Source organism: Bactrocera dorsalis, chromosome 1 (assembly GCF_023373825.1).
Source record: "Bactrocera dorsalis isolate Fly_Bdor chromosome 1, ASM2337382v1, whole genome shotgun sequence".
Classification (NCBI taxonomy): Eukaryota; Metazoa; Arthropoda; class Insecta; order Diptera; family Tephritidae; genus Bactrocera; species Bactrocera dorsalis.
The window spans coordinates 43,612,966-43,626,114 of record NC_064303.1 but is presented as its reverse complement, the minus strand read 5'-3'; the positions used below and the strand labels follow the sequence as shown (position 1 = coordinate 43,626,114).

At 36.6% G+C, this 13,149-nt stretch overlaps 2 protein-coding genes across 5 annotated transcripts in view; one reads left to right on the top strand and one right to left on the bottom strand.

Annotated features, from left to right (window-relative positions):
* Positions 1–13,149, top strand: part of LOC125780329 (uncharacterized) — a 282,319-nt gene that overhangs the window by 157,762 nt on the left and 111,408 nt on the right. The window lies entirely within an intron of this gene.
* The window catches only part of LOC105223670 (DNA topoisomerase 3-alpha), a 36,102-nt gene that overhangs the window by 21,600 nt on the left and 1,353 nt on the right, over positions 1–13,149 (bottom strand). Inside the window, exons 3-10 of one of the 3 annotated variants that reach the window (XM_049462408.1) lie at positions 12,725–13,040; positions 12,530–12,669; positions 11,901–12,116; positions 11,695–11,850; positions 11,355–11,601; positions 10,656–11,290; positions 10,242–10,596; positions 5,240–5,434 (exon numbers count right to left, since the gene is read on the bottom strand). In XM_049462408.1, the coding sequence (XP_049318365.1) occupies positions 5,240–5,434; positions 10,242–10,596; positions 10,656–11,290; positions 11,355–11,601; positions 11,695–11,850; positions 11,901–12,116; positions 12,530–12,669; positions 12,725–13,040 (2,260 nt within the window). Of the gene's footprint in view, positions 1–5,239; positions 5,435–5,536; positions 5,751–10,241; positions 10,597–10,655; positions 11,291–11,354; positions 11,611–11,694; positions 11,851–11,900; positions 12,117–12,529; positions 12,670–12,724; positions 13,041–13,149 lie in introns of those variants that run through there. The other 2 variants (XM_011201446.4, XM_029549671.2) reach the window with 2 other exon arrangements.

The window sequence follows — 13,149 nt, the reverse complement described above, 5'->3', positions numbered from 1 at the left end:
AATGACAATTACCAAATATTTTAAACCAAATTAAACTTATTACCTACCTACTTATCATGAAATAACCAAATGCAAATTACCAAATACATATTGTAGACAAATTATTCGTACATACGTACCTAAATATTTTATTGTATTTCATGATTAATGCTGCAGTTTAGTATTACGTATGTAGTGTAATCTAAGAAAATATGTATGTACATACATACATAAGTAAGTGTTCATTTCTTAATACATTGATTTTCGTTGCAGGATATGAATATCTATTTGTTTTTCTTCATACATTCGATTATCCGGATTTTCGATTATCCGAATGCCTATCGACAACAATTAGTCCGGTTAATCGAGTTTCTACTGTACATGTTACAATGTAAGCCACCGTAATTACAAAGTAAACAACAACAACGACGATGTAAACGCAACCTAATTATACTGCTAGTCAATACGTACTGTAATAACATTCCACATACACATACCAATCATAATGGAAGGCGTACACGCAACAATTGTTGTACCAATTTCATCGAATTGTACAACTGATTGTTACGTACATATATGGGGCAGTTGTATGAATTGTACCAACTGATTGGATGAAAATCAAAATTTTTTGATATTTTGTCAAGTTGGTTGTGTTAGTTGGATCGTGTTTGGGTTGGTCGTGCGATTTCAAACGATTTCGCCATTTTATTTCGGCTGTCAAAGAGAGCGCGTCTTTTATAATAAAGCAACTCAATCAACCAACTAATTGTTGCGTGTATGCCTTTCATTAAAACCAAGTGCAGTAGGGCCTTTTTCTGTAAAACGACGGCAGGAATAAACTTATTCCAGTGTGAGAGCGCTTCAAAATTAGCGTTTTTTATGACATTTTCCATTATGGCCAGATTGGACAAAATAATAATTTTTGAGCATTTAATTAAAACACCCAACATTTAGTACGAATAAAAATTACTATATAGTGGTTGTTTATTATATGGAGAAACTATTTAAATCTTTTTAAAGTACTATATATTAGAACAACTGACTTTTGACTTTTCAATACCCAATTAAAGAATTTAAGCTTGTTAGCTCTCAATCATTAAATGTTTTTAATCATTTTCCTTTGAAAATAATACTATGATACTTGAAATTACAAAACGTTTCATCAAATACCTTTAAGTTTCACAAATTTATTTAATTTTCATTGTTGAACATTTTTTATATAATAAGTGGTCTTGAACGATGCAACATATCCCTCCGTTTACATATTTTTTTGGTAACATTTCAATCTGGCCATCGCTCGTTTCCAATTGCTAAACGTCAAAACCTCTTGAACTCGATCAACTGTCAAAATTCAGGAGGTTTTGACGTTTAGCAATTGGTTTCACACTTCCAGTGAGACAGGAGTTGGACATCTCTTTATCTCTGACGACGGCATGGGCAATCACTTCTTTTTGGCAACGACAATTTTGAAAAAGAAACAACTAAAATAACTAGTTTGAAATAAAACTCATTAAATGTTTCAATATTAAACAAATTGTTTTTTTCGATTCTGAAGAATCTGTTTAATATTAAGAAATAACTTGATTTAGTAAGTAATACATTCCTTTTATAAATAATTATTAACTAAGCATCAAGTAAAGTACCTAGTCATTATTATTACAACTAGCATAACTTAAAATAAAATTTAACCGACCAACGTTAGTTGATCACAATATCGCATTATTCGTGACCATTCGATGTTATTGTTTAATTCCAAAGCGTATAACTTATTGAATGAAACCAATTTTTTTAATAACATTTAATATGCACGATAAGCGACAAACGTTGTCCTGTCCTGGCCGTTGAGTTTAGTCAATTTCTTTATTTTGTCAAGAGCCGTTCTTAATTTTTACGCTGCCTCAAAAGATAATATAAGCGGAACCCTTATAGGATAGCTTTGTTCGTCTGTTGTTGTTATTTGTTGTTTTAGCGGTTATCAGCCCCCGTTGAGATGGTGAGGGTTATCAGTGTTGGCGCCGACGTCATCTAACGGGAGACCTAGGAAACGTACTGTTTCGACAGGGTCGGACCAAAAGGAAAAGGGTGTTAGATGGGTGGGGTTGGTAGGGCATTCAAAGAGGTGGTCAGTGTCATGCGGAGACTCGTTGCATGCAGGACATACGTTGGGTATGTCAGGGTCAATTCTGGATATGTAGGAGTTTAACCTGCTACAATATCCAGAACGAAGTCACGCTAGGGTCACTCGCGTTTCTCGCGATAGGTGGTGGTTTGACACCAAGAACGCCATTTACGGGAAGGGAATCGGTGAAGATGTTGATGGCTCCACAGTGAATGGCGGTCAGTACCTGTCGAAAGTCTGTTGCGTCCGAAGTCCGGTCGGCGTACTGTACGACGTCGTCGACGTAGTCGAGGAATGACCTCTTGATGCTCCTAGGAGGCGGTTCCGCCCCAAGCAGATGGCTGCAAGGTTGGTTTCTACGAAAACATCCCAGCAGGAACTGCTTGGAGTGGAGTTCATTATGCTCCTTAACTGGGAGCATAAGCGTCTCACTATGTAGGCGTACCACTGCATCCAGGTGACCATATTGGTGCTGCGTAGTTTAGGATCGGCCGGCCGATTGCCTTGTACGAGGGCTGTCCGATAAATAACCGACCTAACCATGATGCACGCGACTTTTTCCAAATTTTTTTTTTTATTTTTCTACATAGTCTCCTTGTAACTCCACACACTTCTCCCAGCGATGCTCCCATCTCTGCAACCCTTCCAAATAGTACTTGGCGTCTTTGTCTGCAAAATACGAGTTCACGAAAGTGATTGCTTCCTCATTTGACGAAAATCTCTGGCCGCCGAGCGCAGTTTTAAGTTGAGGAAACAAAAGAAAGTCGCTTGGTGCTAGATCCGGTGAATAAGGTGGATGGTCAAGCAGTTCGAACCGCAATTCGTGGATTTTCGCCATGGCGACTGTTGAGGTGTGAGATGGTGCGTTGTCTTGGTGGAACAAGACTATCTTTTTTTTTGCAAATGTGGCCGATTTTTCGAAATTTCTTCCTTTAGTTTGTCCAATAATGATGCGTACTATGCTCCTGTTATAGTTTTTCCTTTTTCAAGATAGTCGATAAAAATAATTCCATGGCTGTCCCAAAAAACACTCGCCATCACTTTCCCAGCCGAATACACAGCTTTAGGTTTTTTTGGAGCTGGTTCCCCCTTTTCAATCCACTGTTTAGATTGGATTTTTGTTTCGATGAATCCAAGTTTCGTCTACAGTTATCAATCGGCGCCAAAACTCGGTCTTATTGCCTCTAAACTGAGCCAACAGAGCGCTGGAAATGTTCATGCGCGCACGTTTGTGGTCTAGCGTAAGCAAACGCGGCACCCAACGCGCGGACAGCTTTCTCATGCCCAAATCTTGGTTTAATATGTGACAAACAGTTTCATTTGACATCTTCATAATCTCAGCTATTTCCCTAACTTTAATCCGGCGGTCGTCTAGTACCAATTGATGAACTTTAGCGATGTTATCGTTAGTGGTTACAGTTTTTGGACGCCCAGGACGTTCATCATCTTCCAAGCTCCTGCGACCACGTTTAAATTCAGCTGCCCAAAATTTTACGGTGGTAAACGATGGTGCAGAGTCACCATACACAGAGTCCAACTCATCTTTGATTTGTGAAGGCGTATTGCCTTTCAAAAATAAAAATTTAATTACAGCTCGATATTCAATTTTTTCCATTTTGGGGAAATCACCGAAATAGACTCACAAAAACGACTGTCAACAGATAATTGCGCAAGATAAATTTCTGAAATTTTGGCGAGTAGCTATTATAATATGCGCAATTTGAAGTAGAAAATTTTTTTTTCAGATGTGCCACTAGCTTCACGTTGAGGTCGGTTATTTATCGGACAGCCCTCGTATGTTGCCAACAACGTTTCTTTGTCTTTTCCCTATGTGCTGCCAACTAGCGACTTGAGGATTTTTTAGCGGCTCTGTACTTTGGCGATAATCGCGGTCGTGTGGGGAGTGAATCGTACAGAATTTCATCGTGATATCTCAATTTTTACTCAAGTTACAGCTTGCACGGACGGACAGACAGACATCCGGATTTCAACTCTACTCGTCACCCTGATCACTTTGGTATATATAACCCCATATCTGACTCTTTTAGTTTTAGGACTTACAAACAACCGTTATGTGAACAAAACTATAATACTCTCCTTAGCAACTTTGTTGAGAGAGTATAAAAATAGTATGAGTAATGAAAATACAAAATAAAAATTAGAATGAAAGATTTCTCACTCAAAAAGAGACTTTTGCGGTTTTTCAGCGGTAAGGTTTGACAAAATCTTTATTGAGTTATAACAGAAAGCAATTGACATAACGGGCCAAAACTTTGCACTAATAATTCCTTTAAAGTAAGCCACCTTATGACCCAAAATTGTTCCAATCCAAACAAAACTGTTGAAGCCTCTAGGTACCGAATATGTGGACTCCAGTATCTATACAATTAAAATTCACACAGAAATCTTTCCCGATAATAGTATTTCTGTTTATCAAAATTTTGTTGAATGGGATCAATACTTTCCTGAGCCCCTATACCTAATATAAAGATTTTCGAACTTCCAGGTGACTATGCTTGATATATCGGCCAATATTTGAGTTATCTCAATGAAAATTACAGAACATGTTTTATAAGTATATTAGGGTGTGCCATTCTGAGGAAAAATTTTCGAAAGTTTTGAGCCTGTTTTTCAGTTGAAAAAAAAGGTTGCCGCAGAATGACACACCATAATGTATATATTTGTGCCCAAAACAAATACAATTGGCGAAAACATATAACAATTACCAGGATTTTCGAACATCCGGTTGACCTTACGCCATGTGATTAGTGATTGTTTGTGAGGTACCTTAATGAAACACAGGGAACATGGTTTTAGTACATGGCATGATAATAGTTAACAGATAAAATCGGATCGATACTACACCAACTCGCTTATACTACGTATGATTATCGTTTTTCTGACAAATCTTATGCCGAATTTGTCGGTCAGTGTATGAGTTATACGTATATATAAAGTTGGTTGGATTTTATATTGCCCTTTCTTAACTACTTAATATGATTTTTTGCCAACATCTGAAGGTACATATTTCTCCGGCCTTGTATGTTAGGAGATTATAATATGTTCGGTTACTCCCGAACTTGTCAAGAACTAAATATTTAATTATTCTACGAAGATATCGATATTTTAAAAGATACGTACGAGCTAGCTGCAATTCCGCAACTGCATTTGATGCTTTCGGTTTGCAAAGGACACTTCGGTAGTGAATCTTCATGAAGGCTCGTATGTCTTGCAACGTCAACGTCGTCATCCCATTGAAAAAAATTGCATGGTTTTGCTTTGGCACATACGTAAAACAACTTGCCCCTATTTGGTCCTTCTTTTTTTACAGTACATCTAAAATAAAATAAATAAAAATTTAATTGTAAAATTTAAAAACCATAGAAAATGTACAAAAATAGTTTTATAGTAGTGTAGAAAAATAAGTTTGGGCAGTAATTTATTAATTTTTTTTATTAAGGGAGGACAAAGTAAATACGCAAACTTCAATTGTTTTTTAATGAAGGCGCGATTTTATATTTTTTAAAATTATTATACTTTAAATTGATAACATTTTTGTTTTTTTAATTGTAGAAAATGGTGGCTGCACGCTAACTTCTTCCGGGAAAGTCGCAATGAGACGTCTCAATCTGATATATTCGGTTCTATTGATCTGAAAAGTAATAAGCAATTTTTATTTATTTATTAATGTCATATTTTCCAGATGAACCAAAACTAAGTAAAAGAAAATTTTCTTCCGCAAAAAAAATTATCGAAAAAAATGAGTTATTTATCGAATTTTTGGCCTGTTTTTGCTCGAAAAAAGAATTTTTTAAACAAATTAAAACAATACTTTAAGAAGACATGAGCAAAAAGTCTGAAATATCCATTAATAACTTTTTTTAGTTATCTGCCCCGATCTAGAAATATGGTTTAAAAAACAACGCGTTTAAAGTTCAAATACGGGAAGACTTGCCAATTAATCAGCGATTCCAATGCCGTATACTGACTGGTCCTTCTGTAGGTTCGTAGAAGTCCTTTTTCTCAGCAAGTCGTTGTTGATGTGCTTCACGAGCTTCTTTAGTAGCTAATGAGCTTTGTCAATTTTCTCTCGTCACTCTATGCTCAATCATTCTATCGGCAAACGATTTGCATTGTCGGTCAACTATTACATCTGAACTTTTCATTACTTGCAAAATATATTATTGCAAATATTTTTCAACACGAATGTAAGTATTGCAACTTCCACTTGACCATTAAATAATATTTCGAAGAAGTAAGTGACCAGTACACCTTTTTCATCTCCTAGAGGATGTTAACATTCCTAAAAAAAAATAGCTAACCCGTTGTATAAAGACGTAATCACTATACGGATTTACATTGAAAATTTCTTTGGATGTTCTTGAATCTTCAACCGTATTTCTCGCCAAAAAAATCTTCTAAAATCAAAACATTTCTTTAATTGATTCTACATTCATAGCTTCCTTAGATTCCTGGTGACTCTGTTGCCATTCTGCCGGGTGTTTTTAATACCAGGTATTATATTCTTCAGTACTTTGTCGATATTTTCAATAGCTACTTTTTATTATTAAATAAATGACTTTACTAGAAGAATATCCAATGAGCGTTGTAGCACCGTATAAAGATTTAAGGTTTAAAATTTAAATTTAAATTGCCCTGCTTTTCATGTTTTTTTTTCTTCCACAGCTTTTTAACAGCACAATTGAAATACGAATATTGAATTCTCTAGAAGACACCGGATCCCTCATAGTTAAACCGGTTTTCTCCTCAACAAATATTTTTTATAAGAAACTAGCTAACCCCGCAGCCCTTGTCCTGCGTGAAATTATATGTTTTGAAACGAAGAGAAAGTTGAATTTATCATTTCTTTTTTTTTTAATGTAACCCAGCTTCATAAACAACATTTTTTAGTTTCTGTACCGGTGTACTTTTCATTGGGGGTGTTTTTTTTACGTGGCGGGTCCCAAACCCAGCGCACAATCCTATGCAGGGGATGTTTCGCCTTCTCACGTTAGCTCGCCTTCAAACGGATGTTCTTAGGCTACCCAGAGGATACTTGGCCAAAGACCGGAAGTCGTGAGCTGCTTGAGTCATATGCAAAAGAATCGTTTCTGGCCACTCCCAAGTGAATGGCGATCAGAGAACTTTCCTTACTTGCGTGAACTTCTACACAAGACTCCATCCTCCCTACACAAGACTCCATCCGTTGAGCGGTACCAAAAGCTCTGTCAGGATCGGGAAGAACCTCTCCGAGCCGTTCGATACCAAACGAGGTTTCAGACAAGGCGACTCCCTATCGTGCGACTTTTTCAATCTGCTGCTGGAGAAAATAGTTCGAGCTGCAGAACTTAATCGAGCAGGTACAATCTTCTATAAGAGTGTACAGCTGCTGGCGTATGCCGATGATATTGATATCATCGGCCTCAACACCCGCGCCGTTAGTTCTGCTTTCTCCTGGCTGGACAAGGAAGCAAAACGAATGGGTCTGGCAGTGAACGAGGGCAAGACGAAATATCTCCTGTCATCAAACAAACAGTCGTCGCATTCGCGACTTGGCACTCACGTCACTGTTGACAGTCATAACTTTGAAGTTGTAGATAATTTCGTCTATCTTGGAACCACCGTAAACACCACCAACAATGTCAGCCTAGAAATCCAACGCAGGATAACTCTTGCCAACAGGTGCTACTTCGGACTGAGTAGGCAATTGAGAAGCAAAGTCCTCTCTCGACAGACAAAAACCTAACTCTATAAGTCTCTCATAATTCCCGTCCTGCTATATGGTGCAGAGGCTTGGACGATGTTAACAGCGGATGAGTCGACGTTGCGTGTTTTCGAGAGAAAAATTCTGCGAAAGATTTATGGTCCTTTGCGCGTTGGCCACGGCGAATATCGCATTCAATGGAACGATGAGCTGTACGAGATATACGACGACATTGACATAGTTCAGCGAATTAAAAGACAGCGGCTACGCTGGCTAGGTCATGTTGTCCGGATGGATGAAAACACTCCAGCTCTGAAAGTATTCGACGCAGTACCCGCCGGGGGAAGCAGAGGAAGAGGAAGACCTCCACTCCGTTGGAAGGACCAAGTGGAGAAGGACCTGGCTTCGCTTGGCATATCCAATTGGCGCCACGTAGCGAAAAGAAGAAACGACTGGCGCGCGGTTGTTAACTCGGCTATAATCGCGTAAGCGTAAGAAGAAGAAGAAGTACCGGTGTACAGAAAAGATGGTTTTCCAACTCGTGACCACGCACGAAAAACATAGCATTTCCAAATTTATGCCACATACTATGCGACTATCCTTGTGTCCTGTTGATTGTCATCTCCAATCTAATTTTCACTGGAAACAGAACACGTTTGAACTAAAAAGGCAAATCGTTAGAACTCAAAAGAATTCTTAGGATCAAGCATTCTGCTCCTTGTATTCGATAACGCAGATTGCGGAACATAATAACGACAGATTCAACTTTGAGACGCAAATGATGCGGTGGCATACCAAGCCTGTCCAAATAATTTAGAAATTCCACTGAATAATTCACGGCGTCGTCTTCATTGCCAAGACGATCGATCGATTTGTATGAGCGCAAGTCTCCCGGAATTTGACTTTGAACCTTCCAACTTAAGTCAACAACATCGGTATTTTTGGCAAACATTGCGCGTGCACTTAAGGAATCGTAGTTACGATAATTTGTCCAATGTCCGAACATTCGTGATGACTTCATCTTTCGTGAGCTGATAAACGGCAAATGGAATTAATATCAAACCACCGGAAGTATTAACCGGAATTGACCCATTTCCAATTCTTAGCGAATACGATGTAAAATATCTTCGGCAATGTCATTTTTGTTCTTATCCCATAATTGACACGGATTTGACGGCTTATATGTCACTTCACTTTAATTCCAGTGATTAACATGTTCCAGCAATTATAATTGCTGGCTTACTTTTCCAAAACTTGCGAACACCGTACCATTCACAGTACGCAATGACTCAAATAAAATTGAACCGCGTACATTAATCAATAGCAACCGAAGGTAGAAACAATCGTCGTTTTTCGGGTGGATTGTGTAAATTCGCCCTAATGCATTAGTTAATAACACATCTGGATATCCATCTACTGGTTGGCTTTGCTTTCTGCGCGATTATTTCTTCGACGATGCATTCAAGGTATTTCCGAATAGAGCAATGTTCTCGCACACGGATCACTGACGAAAGTTGAGAAAAAACTCGTAAATGTTAATTTTGTTGCCGGCGGTGTTTCCACTGGCTGTACTGTATTCTCTGGGTTGAAATACACTCTTTGGCCATTCTCCAAATTACCTGCGAGACGCACAGCAGTCGGAAAACGTCCATGAATTGCAAAAGTAAATATCCTACAAAGCGCTTTATTGCAGTTCACTCATCGCTCTCATCCCGTTCAAGGCCAATAACCGCCATGTTGCTGCCTTTGGTGACGTAATTACAAACGTATTTTAACGATTACACCAAACTGCAATACTCAACATTGATATGAGTTTTGAATGTGAATTAGACAATAATGGTGAAAATAGTACGAAAAAAATTGAAAAAAAAAATTGTATGGAAAAAATTAACTTTTTGGAATCGTCCAATTTTCCGACTTTTCCTCACGAAAAGCATACAGGTTTTTTTATTTCTAAACGTTCCCCGATCCACGCAGAACATTCTCTGAAAATTTCAGTCGCTCCCTTAGCGTTACTAATAAACAAACAATCATTCGTTTGTATGGGAAAAAGAAAAGGGCTGTTTTTAGGGGTTTTCCGACAATTATTCGGATTTTTCTTGCCGTAAAAACCATCCTTGAGCCCCAACGAACATTTAAAAAAAAGAATTGGCAAAATTGGTCCAGGCGTTTTTGAGTTATGCGCTTACCAACACATTTTGCGATTCATTTTTATATATAAGAAGATATAAGAGAATTTAACAGTCATGCTTCATTTAGTCGCCGACGTGCCGCTCTTTCGTAGTTGTCAGTACAGAAAGGTGACTAAATAGAGTATAACTACATCTGTGTCAGCGATCAAACTAAAAAATAAATACTGGAAATTAATATGATTTTCAAAATTTTACAAGTATTTCCTCCCTTAAATTATATTTATTGGTTATATAACACGATACTCACTGTTTGGCTTTTTGATTACATCCTGAGCATTTGTTCATTGTGCTTCGTTTATATTCGCCCGTTCCCCATGGAAAATCTTGTAGATCAGGAATATTATTGTCAAAATTTAAATCAATTTTATTTACAAAACGTGTTGCAGTAGCATAGTTTTCTGTGGAAACATAATCTTCTTTATCGGTAAACAAGCTATCAATGCAGGGAGCCTGCACATCAGCTCTATTTTCGTTTTGAATATCAACTTTAGATATAATTTCATCGAAATCATCATTACTGTCAAAAAACTCATCCAAAGCCGCATTACTAACTGCTGCATTATCAAGTCGTTCAAGACTTTTTGAGTGTTCATTATTTAGTGCTGGAAAATAAAATGAGCGAATTATGAAAAGTTCAATCATTATTATAATTTATATTTACCGGATGTAAAAAACGTACGAATGTTTTTATGTGTACTTTGTATTTCCGTGTTTTTATTTTTTGAGCCTTTTTTAGTTCCAGATACTACTTTTGGTTTACTCATATTTCTCTTCTTCAGAATATTTACTGAACTTTCTGATGCTCTATTGATATTTGGATTTCTAGGAGAGACCAATGGCACTACACCCGCAGGTGTTATAGCATCACCAATAATTCCAACAATGCCACCAGTACTCTTCACTTGTTCTAGATTAATATTAAACAAATCACGGAGATGTTGGTCACAACGCAAACATGAAGTATACCAACCAGTAGGTGCATTAAATATATTTTTATAGTATAAAGAATTAAATTTAAATTTAATCAGTTTTACATTTGGTCCACAATGCTGACAACTTTCTGGTAAAATTCTTGGTTCTACACATTCTTCTGGCAACCAAATAGCATTCTTACAATCAGGAAAGTTCATACAGCCAATGAAATGTCCCTTACTACTTTTCTTCTGCCGCAAAGTCAACGGAGCCATGGAACATTTCGGACATTGAAACAATTCTGTTATGGAATTATTCGTAATATTTTGATTTTTCACGTTGTTATCCTTCCAATTGTCATTTTTTGTAGGATTTTCATTTATTCTTTAAATAAATACAATTGAAGTTATATAATGGAATATTAGCCCCAAGACTTTCATAAAATTACCGCAAGGCTATTTTATTGTCCATAGAAGTAACTTTTTCTGTTATTTGTGTGTATGCTTCCTGATATTTTTGAATTTGTTCATCTAAGACCACCTTAGGATCCTTTTTTCCTGTGCAAACATCTTTCAAGTCTGACTCAAACTCTGCTCTTAACGTGGGTTTAGCTAATGTTAAATTCATGGCATCATATCCTTCATATAAACCCATTCCTATTACGCCGGGAACAAGACACCCTTTGTCTACCACACCTATGTATCCTAAATGTACATATAAATATTCATGCACAAAAGAAATAAAATACATTAAAATTTAATGTACCGAACTTTATTTGGTCTTGGTACCTCTTTCTTTGATTGTATTTATGTGTTCAGCATGAGTGGCATCGGTTCCAATGCCATGTTTTTCCATTAAAGCAATTAAATCAGCCTCTGTTAATAGTGGAGGAGCAGTAGTGGCTCCTTCTTGCATTGATATTTCAGTGGGTTCAAATAATTGTCCTGTGTTGAAAGTTATCAAATTAATATGTCTCCTTATCTAAAAAAGTTACCTCGTTCATATTTGTGTATTTGTTTTGCATTCCATTTTTCGTAAATATATATGTCTAAATAGTTTCGTTCGTGAATGCAGAGACCAGTCGCAGTAAACACTTCACCGGCTACACTGATATTAACGACAGTTTCGGAACCAACTCCATCTTTACTAACACAAGCCAGAAAATGTCGACATATTAACTCGTATACTCGTGCATCATTACCGTGCAGATCTGGAAAAAAGTTGAACATTTTATACTATTCTTATAAAGAAAAATTGTACATTTTATCTTTATAAGTAGGTTAGCATAATACATATTTATGGCTTACATTTTATTGCGGGCAAATTAGAGAAAATATATAAATTAAACCATGTGTAATACTTCGAGACAACTTACACTTATAAAACTTAATTTCGACTCAATAAGTATATAACAGATCTTATTATAAGGAAATTACCTTAAAAACTGCTATGGTATAATTTAAAAATAATTATAAATTGCTGGTATCATATTTCATAACATCTAAAATGGCATTAACGGGATTTAATAAATTTAACACTTTTAAATTTAGATCAATTTTTTTGTAGGCTGTTATTTTTAAATATTGGATGCATTTGATTCTAATGCAATTTCAAGAAACTAACCTGTTACCAGCTTTGTAGGATGAATCGGTGGATGAGCCTGATCACTCTTGTTACCATTTCGTGGATTAGCCCCCCATTCGTTTACACGTTGTGCAAAAGTTCCCCAGTCTGGGTGTGCAGTAAATTGTTCTATCAAAGAACTACAAAAAATATAGACACATATGGGCATAAGAAGAAGAAAATTTTAATACATACCGTAAATCTATATCCTTCGAAAATTGGTTAGTTTCAGTGCGTGGATAACTGATTATACCCTTGGAATACAATTTTTCTGCTATAGTCATTGTTTCTTTAGCTGAAATTTTAAGTTTACGCGAACTCAGTTTTTCCATCTCTACGGTATCTAATGGAGTCGGTCGCCATTTATGTTTAATTTTAGTTATTACATCTATAACTTTCGCTTTCGGATCAGCTAAACAAAGTAAGAGGTAATCTTCACAAGCAGCTTTATCAAACAATCTATTTCGCGCCCAAAGGAAGTCTACTGTGAGGTCCCCGATCGTATGTAACACTATTTAAAAAACAGTTTTGTTCGTTATTTTTTATACTATTAAAATTATTATTCAAAAGATCCATTTGTCAATTTGGTTACAGTTTTTGGCTGGGATTTAGAATAGCAT